A 14813-nucleotide genomic window follows, 5' to 3' on the forward strand; every position below is an offset into this window, starting at 1 on the left:
AATAAATTAATTTAAAAATAATTTTTTTATATATTTAAAATGTTAAAATTAATTTCGAACTAAATTCCGAATTCGGGAATCACATACTTATTTAATATATAATTGAACAAAGTTGATTATAATTGACATATCTCCTGCATTATCTTTTTTTTTTTGGTTCATTATTTCATATAACATATATACATATATATATACCAACCAATCTGCATGTCATAGAAAACAAACTCAGAGAGAGAGAGAGAGAGAGATATATATATATATATATATACACTAACAAAAAGGCGTTAACTCAGCCTTCATTAATAGAGAGAGACAGAATAAACCTCCCGTGATAGAGATCCAAGTTAATCGTAAATTTTTAACTCTAATCTTTCCTAAATGAATTAACTCAAATGTAAATATACATATATGTGTGTATATATATATAGATTTTATATATGTCTTTCCCAATTATATTCTTCTTTTTTTTTTCCTTCAAATTCCCCTTCATCATTTCCTACCTTGTATTTATTTACTTCACAGACAGAGTTCATCAATCCTTGCATATACATTTGGCATACATATATGGCTACTTCTCAAATATACATACATATACGTACACACACACACACACACTTATTGGTCACTTAAAAGAGACGAAGCGTAGCTGCTTGACCTCACATTCGACAGCATCTTCTTCTGCATATCACCAGAAATGTGAAGTCCAATGCTCAAAACAGGCAACGACTCTGTTACATTCTAATAGCAATAAAACATATGTAGTAATGACAAAATTCAACTGATTGCATTTCTTTCAATTTAATAACTTCATCATAAAATAGTTCAGTTATTATCAAAAGTTGATGTTTGTAATTTTTAATCTTTTTTATATTTAATATCGAATTTGTTTCCATACGTAGCTACTTAAAGACTCGTATATAAACTAGCTACCGCATTTATACGTACATCCACCATGAATTTCAAGTCGGCCCACAATCATAAATTCACAAATATATTATTTAATTTATATAAATTAATTAACAATGGGCTAGTTATATTTTTATATAAATATTTGTAACCATTAATAATTGTTTATCAAAAGAAAAAAAAAAAGAAAAAGTAGTACGTCATTATTACTTGACATAAATGATCTTTGTATGATATAATATACGAACATAATATATTATTATAAATTCATTAGTAAATTAACCAATATAATTGATAAAATTATTTTTTTAATCTAACTACGAATAAAATAAAATAAAAAAAGTATTATGTTAGATAAGCATATACCCATCTCATTAATATGATGAAAAAATTATCATGTATATTAGATATATATATATATATATGTCTGATATTTTTATTTAAATTATATTGACCTATTCAAAACTTTGACTTTTCAAACATTAGGTGTTGATATTATTTTTTATGAACTTTTTGCTATACCACAAATTACATTTTGTTTTTCATTCTTACTATTTATTATTTATTAACTATCAGGACCGTAAACTGCTAGCAGTCGATTGGTAGAATGTTAAAAACTTTATAGTTAAAAATAATAAAAATTTTAGATATTAACCAAAATAAAAACAACAAAATAATTAGTTTCAAAATTATTCCCTAATGATTAACAAACTAATAATTAAAATTATGAACCAGAAGGCCATATATCATATGTATTCATTACACAGATTAATTTCTTTTCAATCATAATATTCGTTACATGATAATTGAAAAAATTCTAAATAATCCCAGTTCATTACTACCAATAAACAGACCTTGGTTCAACCCCATGAATGACTTCAAATTAATAACCTCTATGGCCAGGTTAGTAAATTAGCATGCAGCGCATATATGTATATATATATATATATATATATATATATACATATATTGAAAGACATGCAACCCATATAACTATCAGCATCACCTGTCTGCAACCTGAACAATTTTTTAATATACAGCATGCGCGGTTCACTGGCTCAAAGAAATGAATGTCATTAATTTGCAATCTGAAGCATGAATTATATCATGTAAACACTTATGGAATGTCGAACCACCTCTCTAACCATAATCAATTCGTTTCAGGTGTAACAAAGAAAATTAAAAAAAGGCATGCTTTCCAAACAGAAGAAATGAGAAGAACAACAATAATTAGCATACTTCAATCATCACTTGGCTTAGACATAGAAGAAAATCATGATGAAACAATACATGCAAGTCCATGATTTTCATGCACTCGGTTCAAATATTCAGAGTAAGAAAAGGAGTGACACCTTAGACCACCAATGTTGCTGTCTTAGCACACTATCTGGCACTAAAAACAGGTTCAGCATCGAGGGTTGGCTGCGTTCTTCGGGTGTACTTGAGAAGCAAGCCTTCCAAAGAAAGACCTGGGACATTTAGATCCCTGAAAAGTAATCCAACAATGGAGGATTAAAACTTATATCAGACCAGAAAAAGGAAGTGGTATAAAGGTAATATTATAATCAACAGTTTCTTAGATTGTAATACTTAAGAACTACATGTGAATTCGGATTTCCTTTTCCACAATCCAAGACTTTATTATTTCTAGAAGCATATACATGCCTGTCTATAGCATCAAAGACAGGCATTCATTCCATTACCTAATGCAGGTAAGGAATATAAAAGAGTATAATTATATAAATGTGTGTGTCAACCTATTTAATAGAAAGGATTTTAGCCTTCAAAACTTCAATTCCTGTAGAAAATTCTGCACATGGGTGCCAGGATTTAGCAAAAAGGTCCAGAGGTCTCATCGTGAGTACTTGTGTATTAGCGTTCAATCTAGTAGTTAGATTCATTGGCTTGTAACATTTTCTTCAACATATTTTGTTTGCATATATCCAACAAAAAGATACTACAAAACCTGATGTAGGGCAGTAAATCTTTTGATTCCCACTTTGCTCGATGTCTGAAGAGAATCGAGAAACGTTCAGCTGGAGTAGAGGGCAGAGAATGAACACTAAAGGCATAAACCCATGTCTCAACACCTAGCTTCTCGGTCAAAACTTCACCTTCCAACATTTCCAGAGTTGCCTGCATCCCATCTGGAATCTTCTGCATCCACTCCTCCATGAAACTTTCTATCCTCTTCTTTCCTCCTCTCAATATTTCTCTTGCAAAATGCACACATACTCGCTTCTGGTCCAACCTCCACATACGACTTCTTCCCATTTGCTCATCCACCCTTTTAGCATATACCTGCAAACAGTGGCGTGCAAGTTTGTGTGGGTAACCATCTGATTCCAGCATACTGACAACTTCATCTTCATTAAGGGCATCCAGTGACCAATCATTTAATGTAGCATTATGCAACAAGATCCTTAGAATTGTATCCATGCATTTCTCATCCACAATTCTCCAATAACCATCAATCTCTATAGCTGAAAGAGCCAGTAATCCAGTCCTCAATTCATCATCACTAGCTTGAACCATGTTAATAAGATCAACCCATTTGTACAACCTTGACTCCCTTTTCTCCCTCTTTTCAACACATTCCATCTCCTCATCCTCATCTGGACTGTAAGGATTTTCCGAGAGCAGCAATTTCAGCCTGTCAACTCTAGGAGCAACCTCAACGAGCTCCATGTTACCAGGTGCAACTTTGATAACAGATGAAACCAGCTGGTTACAATCTTTCCCACCACAATCTTCTGAATTTTCTGAGCGTCCTATATGATCTGATGGGGGTATAAGAAATACAGAATTAGAATTTCCAACAAACTTGATGGCATAAGTTTTAGAGTTGGTGCAGAAAACTGCATCCTCATCAGGCTGCCCTCTTAAGGTAACCCTGGAAAGAAGAATACCCTCAAATGAATAGAGCACATGATAAAAATCATTTTCTTTTACAGGTGCTAAAAAATATAATGCTGAATCAAACTTGTCACTGACCTTTGATGGAGAACATCAGCGAGAAGTCTCTCATCTAGTTCAAGGAGAACCAAGTCTTCATGGGGGCCAAAAAGAGGGTGATATGCAATTGAAATTGAAGAGCTGGGTTCAAGGTTTAAAACTGCTTGGGCTCCCCCGGTACCCATTATAGTCCCTAATTTTCAACCAAAAGGGAAGAACAACTGGATAGGCAACTCAAGCTCCCACTGCACAATAATCGGCTCAGAGCCCAAATAAGTAACAACTTCTACTTGATAACTTCCTGACTGGTTGTCATGTAGACATGGTATGAGAATAATTTACTCTTATCTTGCTACCTGCATTAAATTGGCCACATGATTACAACAAAGGTACAAAGACTCCATGGGCCACAAACGTGCAATTAACCAGAACTTGGGCAACTATAGATCACCACTCTCAACAAACAAAGGCTACATCTGACGCAATTGGAGAGAGAGAGAGAAACAGTTGCAACATAGTGATGATAATAATAGTTAAATAGAAAGCAGTCCATATTGGCGCGTCACATCTCCGACACATTTCCCCTGAGTCATTAGTCAATCAACATACTATTCCCATGATTCAGTAAAAAACTATTAAGCCCACTCGATCAAACAAAAAGAATGCTCTGCCGCAAAGATGCATAATGAGTTACAGCAGTGATATTTCTTCCATTGCAATTTTCGTCCCTAGTCCATCAAATTGCTGATGAAAAGTTTTATCAAAAACAAACCATCATCAGCCTAGTATCTATAATGAAAGGCCTCTCCAGTGAAGTAACTGTGGACAACCACTGCCGATCACATAGAATAATAACTGTAGCCGGGAGTGTGCTTCCAAGCTTCTGTTTCAGTTGCCTGAAATTAACTGATACTCTGTTCACAGTTACCCAAAATGGAGTAGGTGTGGACCATGCTATGATACAAGTGCCAAATAAAATGGATATTAGATTTACATCTAAAGGGGGTATTCTTATTTGGTAGATTGTTTTCAATTTGATGAAATCATTTTTTTAGGTTTGTCTTTTAGATTGCAAGTAATTGTTTCGCAATACATTCAACCTCTATTAAATTTTCACTCGCTATACGAAGAGATTTTGTGTTTTAAATTTTGTTTATAGCAAGAAAGAAATCCCAATTCTTTATTTTGCTATTGAAAAACTACATAAATATATTGCATGGCAAGTTTAAAAGGTATGTTACAAATCCCAAAGGAACAGAGTTAGTATGTTATCAAGTTTCAAAAAAAGACAGATGTATTATGTTTCAAAACACCAATTCTTCTTCTGCCTGACTCTTGAGCAATCTCAATTTCAAAAGAACATTTATTAGAACATTAACTCTTCAATCTCTCATTCCTAACTTTTCTCTCTCAAACTCAAATCCTCCACTACCCAAATTATCTAGTCCCCATTCGTCTCCCTAAATCTGGCTCCCTAATTTAATGGATCCAATTTGAGAATCAAATAACCCAAGGAACCTGCACTATGAACCTAAAACAATTCAGCACAAGAATCACCAGGAGGGAGGTGTCAAGTTAATATGGTTCTATTTCCACAGCTACAAAAAAATTAGGTTTGATCTGATTTCTATCATTAAAAAAATCATATTACTTTCCCTTAATTATTCAAATATCCTTGTTATGTAAAACAAGGATTATAATATTCATGTTTTATCCATATATGAACCGATATACTCTTACCTTAAATTCTTCGGGTATGAAGTTCTGATTCTTGGTAAGGAGAAATAAAAAATCTAGCCAGCTTGAATTGATAAAAATTAGAAATACTTCATTTACAGTAATCGTAAAGAAAAGCTTTTGCTGTTAAGTGATTACAGACCAACCACTGTCAAGTGAATTAAATGATAAACATGGTGAGTGTAGCAACCTCCCAAAAGATAAATTTATTCATCCAAAATAAGAGGGTCGTCGCCACTAATCCTAATAGAAGTAAGGTCAAGTGTTAAAATTGCAATAGGCTTAAAACAAAATCTGGCCAAAATACTACAAGAAGGGCAAATGTAAGCCATTCACCTTCAGGCACAGGCTAACCAACTTGATCCTAAATTTCGCATGGTTTACTTTATGTTCTAGCCAAATGAGGTGAGCACGTCATTAGCCTCCCTCAATCGAGGAGACCCGAAGATCATTGGACTCACCATTTTACTCGCAAAAATCTCCACTTGACAAACTCTAACTAAACCACATTGGTAAACTAAATCAACCTTCTTCACCAAAAAACATTTATATAATTGTGCATATCATTGTCTAGGTAGCTATTCACAAAAACTATCCAAAAAAGTCCTAATTTATTTTCATCTTCCCATTTTGTACCTTAACACCTTCTCCATACTTCAGAAACTGATTTCAATCTTCACTTTTTCAAGACATCTAAGAATGGGTATTCAAAGAAAAAACCAAACACATAAACAAGAGCAGAAATGTTCTAAATGAGAATCACAACAGTTAGCATGGCAGAAGGCTTGCTGGGTGCATCTGAAGCACAGCCAAAGGGAACCAAGAAAATAAAAGTCCCAATAGCTGCAATCTATATACTGCCCCAATTAAGATACCAACAAGCCACAATGCAGACCAATGAATGCATAAACTTAAGCTAATTCATTCATTATATATGTGATATAATAGCGAAGTTAGAGGATACTTGGCTAAGTTTATAGGCTGGTCAAGATGAGCTTATAAGCTTTCTAACAGCATCTTAACACTTTTTAAGCATTTGGCAAACACTTACGAACTTATAAGCTCTCACAATAACATTTCTAGAAAAATGATCATTCCTATTTTTTTTTAACAGAGTTCCTAAGCTCTCTAAAAATTTTTGTTGCAAATAAGCCAATGAATTTCAAGAATATATATATATATATATGTATGTATACATCGATCAATTCTACATACTAAAAATAATAAAAACTGTCCTTTTCCGTTAATTTAAGGTAATTTACATTTATAAGTTGTTCCTTTACCAAACATGTAAATAACAATTCAGCTGCTTATTTATAAAAAGATCATATCAGCTTGTATGCTATCAGGAAACTTATAAGTCATCGATCTATATACTCTTATAAAATAAACTAAGGCAAGCACAAATCTTAGAATGTCTAGGTTAGTGAAGCAACTGGAAAGAAATTGTTGATAACCATAACCTCATTTGCCTTCCAATTTAGCAAGTAAAATCAGTACCAAGGTCAACCCAAAATGGTGGCAGAGCATGTGCATAACAAAAACAAAAATCAATAGACTTAAAGCAGACCTTGTCTGGGAGAAATTCACCTGATTTTTACCAGCTGTTAACTATCATAATGTGACTGTCACAAATGAAAATGATACAGACAGAAATATCTAAACAAGCAAGAATGGCCATGATACATGTATACTTATAGAACAACAAAAGGAAACTTAAAGAGCTATAACTGTGCAATAAATTTTAGGAATCCTTCATCCATGTTCTTACGTCAAATGAAATCATAGCCAGTAGCAAGAGAAAACACACATTTTAATTGAAAGACCTCAAAGAAACAGATTTTACCTCAATGGTCCCGAAAGTTCACCAAATTCCTCAGGTAAAAGTTCGAAATTCTCCCTCTGTTCCCTCTTACCACGAAGCCCAAATGAACCCTGAAATCTCCAAGAAAAACCCCTTGGATTTGTATCTGCAACCCAGAAGATTTCCCTTCCCAATTTCTCCCCACGCAAAATCAATCTCTCAATTGTTCTTTTCCCAGTTCCCTCATTTCGCCCTAGTCCCTTCTCTCTCTGCTCCCTCCTTTTCCTCCACCAAGAAGCTCTCTCTGGCTCTCTCCTTATAGGCCAAACAAAAACTCTTTCCGTTGTCTGTCAATCCTTCTGGTGGTCTATCTTTTCATCGATCTGTATCCCGCACTTCCATCCAGAGACGTCGTCGTCTCTTTGAAGCTCAATTAGGTCTTTTCCAAATGAGTTTCTCTTTCGCGCCTTTCTTGTTTCTTTTCGTCGCTCGGATTTCTCTTAAATGGGGATTTTGGCACTCTTTTGAATATTAACACCAAAAAAATTAAATAAATTATTAAATTATTCATTTAAAAAATAAATTTTTCAACTAAAACAATAATCGTATTTTCTACTGAAAAAAAAAATAAAATTATTATAACTAAAAATTTCTAAATCTCAGTTTATAATACTTTATGTTATCTATTTTAAGCGTAGAATTAGTAAGACCCAAAAAAAAAAAATCTCCCTTCGTTTTAACGTAGATTTTTTTTCCTATCATAAGACTAATTATACTAATTTTAATAATGATAAAATTAATTTTTTTGAAAATTTTACTTACAGATACAAAAAAAAAAAAAAAAGAAAAATCAAGTCCTACACAACTATAAAAATACTATATGAAGTATAAAAATTGAATTATATTTAGAAATTGAATAAATCATTTTAAAATTTTTTATCAAATTTAAGTATTAATTTTTTAATACATTGTTCAAAGCATGAATTCAATTTTTTGATCTCCTTACTAATCAAACTTCTCTTTCCCTAATTCAAATAAATCTAAATTTATGAATAACTTTCAATTAAGTTATAAATTTATTTTTGAGACAATCCCAAGATTAGAGTTTACCAAACAAAACAGATATATTAACATATACATACATATATCTATATATATGTATATATCTTCATTGTAGATACTGAATCCTAAAGGTAATTAATTGCGAGTACAACGGATCAAACTGGTCAAGACATTTCTAAATCCGCCGGCGTTCTTCTTGGCCAGCTTCAATAATTCATCAAAAGCGCCAACTTTGCATGCAAGAGTAATCGGTCCGTCGATCTTTGGTTCATGAATCTGATCTTCACCGCTCAATGATTTCCCTATCAGTTCTTGCAGAGCAGGAAACGACAGATACTTCAATGGAACTTCGTATCGCTTGCATTCTTCCCCCACGTAAATCGCTACATAACCCTTCCGAGCTTGGGGCGGCGGCTGCGCCGGTTTGTCGTCCCCGTCGGCCGCCATTGATGGCCGCTGTAAAGGATTTTCGAAGTCATCACTTTGTTGGATTCCTGCATGGGAAAATCTTGATGGTTGCATGATGAAGTTCTTGAGTACAAATATATATGTATATGTATGTATATATATATGGGTGTATGAATGTGTGATCGGAGACAGATTGGGGGATCAAATGGATGTTTTGGCGAGGCTGCAGAGAGGGTGATAACGTAGGTCGATATATGGATGTAGAAGAAATAATAGGTTGATGGCGATGGATGTAAAGTTGAATGTATATATAGAGAATCTTATATGTATCGACCTTGTAGGTTTAGGAAATCTGTGTACATGCATATTTACTCCTCGGAGGATTTGGAAATCTCATGTGTTTTAATTTAGTGCATACTGAAAATTAAATCCATGGGCTTACTGAATGGTGTGCTAGAGACACGTGTCATTCAGAATTCAACATCAATTAATTAAATTTATATATATAATAACACCAATGTATTATATACATATATGTATAACTATGTATGTCACGTCAATAACTTTGGGTTAATAGAATAAAATTTATTTTTTATTAAACTCAGATTATATGGGTGTATTTATTTCAAGCTATTTTTTAAAGCATATAACGTATAATTTATTTTGAATCTGTAATTTTAATGCTGGTTTAAATATTTAAAAAAAATATGTGTTTACAATATGTTTATTAATTTGAGTATAATTGTATTTTCATATATTTTTATTATAAAATTATTTTATTATTTATGTATACATATTGTTTAATAAATAAATATATAATTTACACACAAAACATAGAATTATCTTCAACTAAATTTTATAAAATAATTTAAAATATAAATATTTATTGCAAAGATCAAAACTTATATAGAAATTAAATTTTTAGAATTCATTTCACTTACAAATTAACTAAATTTTATTTTTCATCCAATAAAGTGCTATCTATCTTCATTTATTAAATTAAAATTATCAATAGCTATTTAATTAAATAATTGTTACGTTCTCTATCCTATAATAAATTATTTCTCTTATGATAGGTATAGATATATTATTTACTTAATAAATATATAAATTTACTCTAAACTAAAATTGATTTTAGAATATATAAAATTTTATTATTGAATTCATTCAAAAATTATATATATATATATATATATATATTGCAATTTTTGTAGAGGCCTGAAACCTTAAAGGGAAATAAATTTATAAAATTAAATGCGGAAGTGATTAATAAAATTAATATTTACATTCTTTACACAATAATTTAGAATACACAATAGGGTTATGAGAATATCATTTCTGAAAGACAAACAGTAATTAAAGAAATAAAAAAAAAAGTAAATACACAAGTATCTAAAGACAACTTTTACTAGCACTTGAAGAGAGTCTGGGTGGTGAATTACTCACAACTCTCTTACTGATCAGGATTTGGATCATGTTCCTCTTAATCTGAAGTGGTTAATGAAATGGTGAAATACACTAGTGCAGTAAGAATATCACACTGATCATATATACGGAAAAACTAAATATTGGTAAAAATCAGAAAAAACAACTAACGAAGCCTTTGCTTTACTTGAATACCTTTAAACTTGAAGGTGTTTATTTGATACTAGCTGTAACGAGTTTTCAAAAAACAACCTATAAAGACTCATATCCATATCATTTTTCACTTTCACATATATAAGAACAAGAGACAATAACTTTCATTTCTTACTTGCTTTCTGGTACCTATGGGGGTCCATATGGATGTCTCTCCCCTTACTCGTGAATCAAATATCTAATTTTACAATTAACCGGCCATCTCCATATCCCGTCCGGTAATGCGCACCAAATATTCTATCGCCTCGATATCCCATCCGATATAAGGATGAATTATATCTCCTAAACTTTTTCGGTAAGGGACTTACCAGCCCTGTCCGACTGAGGTAATGTTCATGATAGGGTTCCCTATGTATTGGGCCCGTTTGCCTTTTCTCTAGGTAACCAATAAGTCTTTCACATACAGATTTTCATCAACAAACAACCAACAAATGCATACCAATATCTCATATTACATTCACATATTAATTAAACTACATTCATGCTGACAATTGATAAGCAAAATAGCCAAATAAGTTGATAAAAATATTGAACTATAAATTAAGAATATGTACTATACAAAATTCAAGCAAGTAGGACAGTACAGAAAAATAAATAAAAAATCAAGATAATTGTTAACTAAGTAGTTCCGGCTCCAGTAGTAACCTGTAATTATTTTTAGAGTATTCTAATTTTCTACAAAACAAAAAATTATACATAATTAAGCCATAATTTACCATAACAGAGAATAAGGTGTGAAATCTTTAACTGGATCGGTATTTCGAGATATTGCATTGTCTACCACGCCTTATAATGGGTACCAGATTCCCTGAATTTTTCATGCATAATTCAAAACACTCATCATGTACTTAAAAATACTCCAAAAATATAAAATCGGTGTTCAAAACTCTTCTCAGCCAAATTTAGGGTTTCGACACGGCGCTGGTCTGCCTCGACCAAACCAGTTTTGGTCGGTTTTACACGTATCATTGTGAAAAAACACGTTAGAGAGCCTCAATTGGCCGAAAAATCACCGAAAATACCAAACCTACCGGCGAGGGGTCACCGGGTGCGGCAACTTCATCCGTCCTCCTTCGCGGTTGGGGTTCCTTTTTCGACTAACCTGCAAAGAAAAAGATGGGGAACACAATTGTAATACTTGAAAATAATTTTTAAATTTTAAAATTAATGTATAAAATATAATTTTTTAATTTATAAATTTTTATTTAATGTAAAAATTAGAAAAAAATAGGTGGATGATGAAATTGAAAATAATTTTAGGATAAAGGGGTAAAAATTTGGATTCTGTGGGTGTTTTTAAAAGAAATATAAGAAAGTGAGGCTCAAAACGTAATTTAAAAAAAATATTTCACGTGGGACTACCTAGTCAGCAACCCCGACAAACTAGAGCACCCCGCGTGGCAAGGAACACTGACGCAGTGCCACAAGGGAGGCCACGCTAGCGATCTGCGTGCCCTCGATCGGACGGTCCGGATCCGTTTCCTCCTCACCCATGATCAGACGGTCGCGATCAAAAGCGATGAACGGTCCATATTTATTTTTTCTTTAAACGTGATCGTACGGTCCATATCAAATCACGATAAATGGTTCAAATTTATATTCTCAATAAACACGATCGGACGGTTAAGATCAAACGTGATGGATGATACAGATTAAAGGGAGACGGATATAAATAGCTCACTTCATACCAAACCCTAACCCTAACCGTTAAGCCCCCTGCCGGAGAAGAAGAACCAGTCACCGGGAAGGGAGCTGATTGCCGCCCGCCAAAAAAGGTAAAAATTCTCTCAGTTGCTCGAAATTTGATTTTGAACACCCCATGGCTAAATCAGAGTAAAAGAACTGGTGAATGTGCCGAAAACTGTGGGTAAAGCCCCGCCGTGCCGCCGCGAAAAAAACTAAAAACTGCCTCCGATGAGCCCATTCTCGATTCCTATTTCGTGCAACTTTTTCACCATTGTAATCATCATTCCATCTTCTACAGGTTGACCGAAGAAAAATGCCCAACTGCAAAGGTGAGCCGGCGAAGCCATCGCACCAGAAAAATTCGCCGCCAGTGAGTTTTTATTTTTTGAATTTTTCCGCCAACCGAGGCCCCTTAACATATTTTCTCGCAAGAATGAGTATAAAACTGACCGAAATTGGCCAAAACTAGCCGAAAAGGCTAGTTCAAGGAAAAATGCCGTCATGGGCTACGATGCCACCGTCGGAGCACGGCGCTGCCGTCGTGCCAGAATTTTAAAATTGACAAGAAATGAATTTTAACATCGATTTTGGATTTTTTGGAGTATTTCTAAGTACTTGAAGTGTGTTTTAATCTTTGAATGAAAATTCAGTGAACTTGGGAACCGTAGTAGGCACAGCTGAAAGTTTAGTATTTTGGACACCGATTCGGGTAAGAATCCATCACCTTATTCCCTGTTATAAAATTTAAGTTTAATTATAAATAATACGATATTTTGCATAATTTCGAAAATATCGATAATTAATTATAGCTTAGTAATAGAGTCGGAACTGGTTATTTATTACTGTTTGTATTGTTTTAACTGATTGTTTGATTTTACAGTTTCGAATACATGATTATACACTGGAATTGGTAAGATAATTCGATTATTTTCTTGATTCATGTATATCTGTTTTGCATGATTTACAGTTAAATTGTGAAACTGTAAATTAAATATAAACGAAATTTTTTTTGATTAAGTGAATTGATGAATGGTAGTGTTACTTGATATTCTGAGAGATGGTGGACGGACTGGGTACATAGGAAACTCTACCGTGAATGTTGATTCATGCCGGACGAGGTATTGAAGATTAGTATTTGGCGCTCATACCGGATAAGGTATGGCGACGGTTAGTTGACAATGTTGAATAAGGTTTCATGCGTAGTGAGCACATCCCTATGGACCCCCATGGATACCAGTAGGCAAATAAAAAGGGAAGGTTGTTGTTTTGACTAATTGAAAATGAGATTATGATGTTGTTTGTGTTATTGTCTCTATAAATCGGTTTTGAAAATCTCGTTACAGTAAGTATGTAATAAATGGTTTTATTTATGATAAATAAATTTACTTAAATTAAGAGCTCTATTAGTTATTTTTATAATTTTTACCAACTTTCATTTCTGTATCGGTGAGTAGTGTGACATTCTTACTGGGATAGTGTAGCTCACTCTTTTATTAACTATTTCAGATCAAGAGAACCAAGATTCAGATCTCGATCCATAAGAGGGTTGCGAATAGGATGCCCAGTTGTCTATTTTCTATTTATTTATTTGATTTTTCGTTTATTTTTTTTGAATGGTCATTTCCGTAACCCTATTGAGTATTATGAATTATCGTGTAAGAAATATAAACCATAACTTTATTATTTCGTTTCCGTATTCAATTTATAATTTATTTCTTTTTAAATTCTGGGTCATTACAATAATGATCGAAAAATTGCGTGAAACAAAAATCGAAAAGGGGCTCATCAGAGGAATTTTGGGGTTTTGGCTGCGGCGGCGACACCAAACTTTGCCCACAGTTTTCGGCTCACCTACTGTCTCTTTTGCTCTGATTTGATCACTGCGATTGTACCAATTCTGTCTAAGATTTCAAATGGCCTAATGATCTAGGGATTTAATTTCTTCCTCTTGTCAAACCTACTGATTTCCTTGAAATTGGTGACCTTGAGGAATATTCTATCACATTTCTTAAATTTCAAATCCCTCATTTAAGTGTTTGCATAGCTCTTTTGTCTTCTTTAAACTGTCTAGATGTTCCTCCGGATCTTAATTATCTTGGTTGTAGTCTCCTCCTCAAGATCTGGACCGAACAATTTTCTATCACCCACATCTTACCAACATATTGGCGACCTATAAGGGTGGCTATACAATGTCTTGTACAGGGCCATGCCGATGCTTGCCATACAAAGGTAGGTGATTATCCCAATGGCCCCCGAAATCTAGAACACAAGCTCAGAATATATCCTCCAGTCTGCAAATCGTCCTTTCTGATTATCTATCGGTTTGAGGGTGGAATGTGGTACTAAGGGATAGTTTCATTCCCATGGCTTACTGAAAACTAGACTAAAATTGAAGAGTGAATTTAGGGTTCTTATTGGAGACCACTGTCACTGGAACTCTATCTAGCCTAACTATCTCTTGGATATGCGTTCTTGTTAGCTTATCTAAAGGGTCGGTCATCTTAATAGCCAAGAAGTGAGAGGACTTGGCGAGCTGGTCAACAATCACCCAGATAGCATCATACCCTGTGCATGCCTTAGGCAATCTTGTCACGAAGTCTATTGTGATATACTTCTA

The 14813-nt window shown here is 33.5% G+C and overlaps 1 protein-coding gene across 2 annotated transcripts; it reads right to left on the reverse strand.

The window, feature by feature from the left end:
• Nucleotides 1-1960: 1960 nt before the first annotated feature.
• LOC110825810 (zinc ion binding protein) lies at nt 1961-7916 on the reverse strand. 2 transcript variants are annotated; one of them, XM_088211550.1, is made up of 4 exons: nt 7445-7916; nt 3901-4217; nt 2873-3686; nt 1961-2392 (listed from the first exon to the last, which is right to left on the reverse strand). In XM_088211550.1, the coding sequence occupies exons 2-4, from the start codon at nt 3932-3934 to the stop codon at nt 2290-2292; spliced, it is 951 nt and encodes a 316-aa protein (XP_088067676.1). In that variant the 5' UTR covers nt 3935-4217; nt 7445-7916; the 3' UTR covers nt 1961-2289. The 2 variants fall into 2 exon arrangements, with proteins under 2 accessions (XP_088067676.1, XP_088067674.1); XM_088211548.1 differs by having other exon boundaries at nt 2873-3799; nt 7445-7915.
• Between the last annotated feature and the right edge of the window lie 6897 nt (nt 7917-14813).

Source organism: Carica papaya, chromosome 9 (genome assembly GCF_054855325.1).
Source record: "Carica papaya isolate Zhongbai chromosome 9, ASM5485532v1, whole genome shotgun sequence".
Classification (NCBI taxonomy): domain Eukaryota; kingdom Viridiplantae; phylum Streptophyta; class Magnoliopsida; order Brassicales; family Caricaceae; genus Carica; species Carica papaya.

What these genes read in the sequence shown, in the direction of transcription:
- LOC110825810 (XM_088211548.1), bottom strand. Translation starts at nt 4,046, where the DNA reads ATGGGTACCGGGGGAGCCCAAGCAGTTTTAAACCTTGAACCCAGCTCT. An exon ending in GCTGATGTTCTCCATCAAAG is followed by an intron (nt 3,800 to 3,900) that starts GTCAGTGACAAG and finishes TCTTCTTTCCAG; the next exon opens with GGTTACCTTAAGAGGGCAGC. An exon ending in GATTTACTGCCCTACATCAG is followed by an intron (nt 2,393 to 2,872) that starts GTTTTGTAGTAT and finishes ATTACTTTTCAG; the next exon opens with GGATCTAAATGTCCCAGGTC.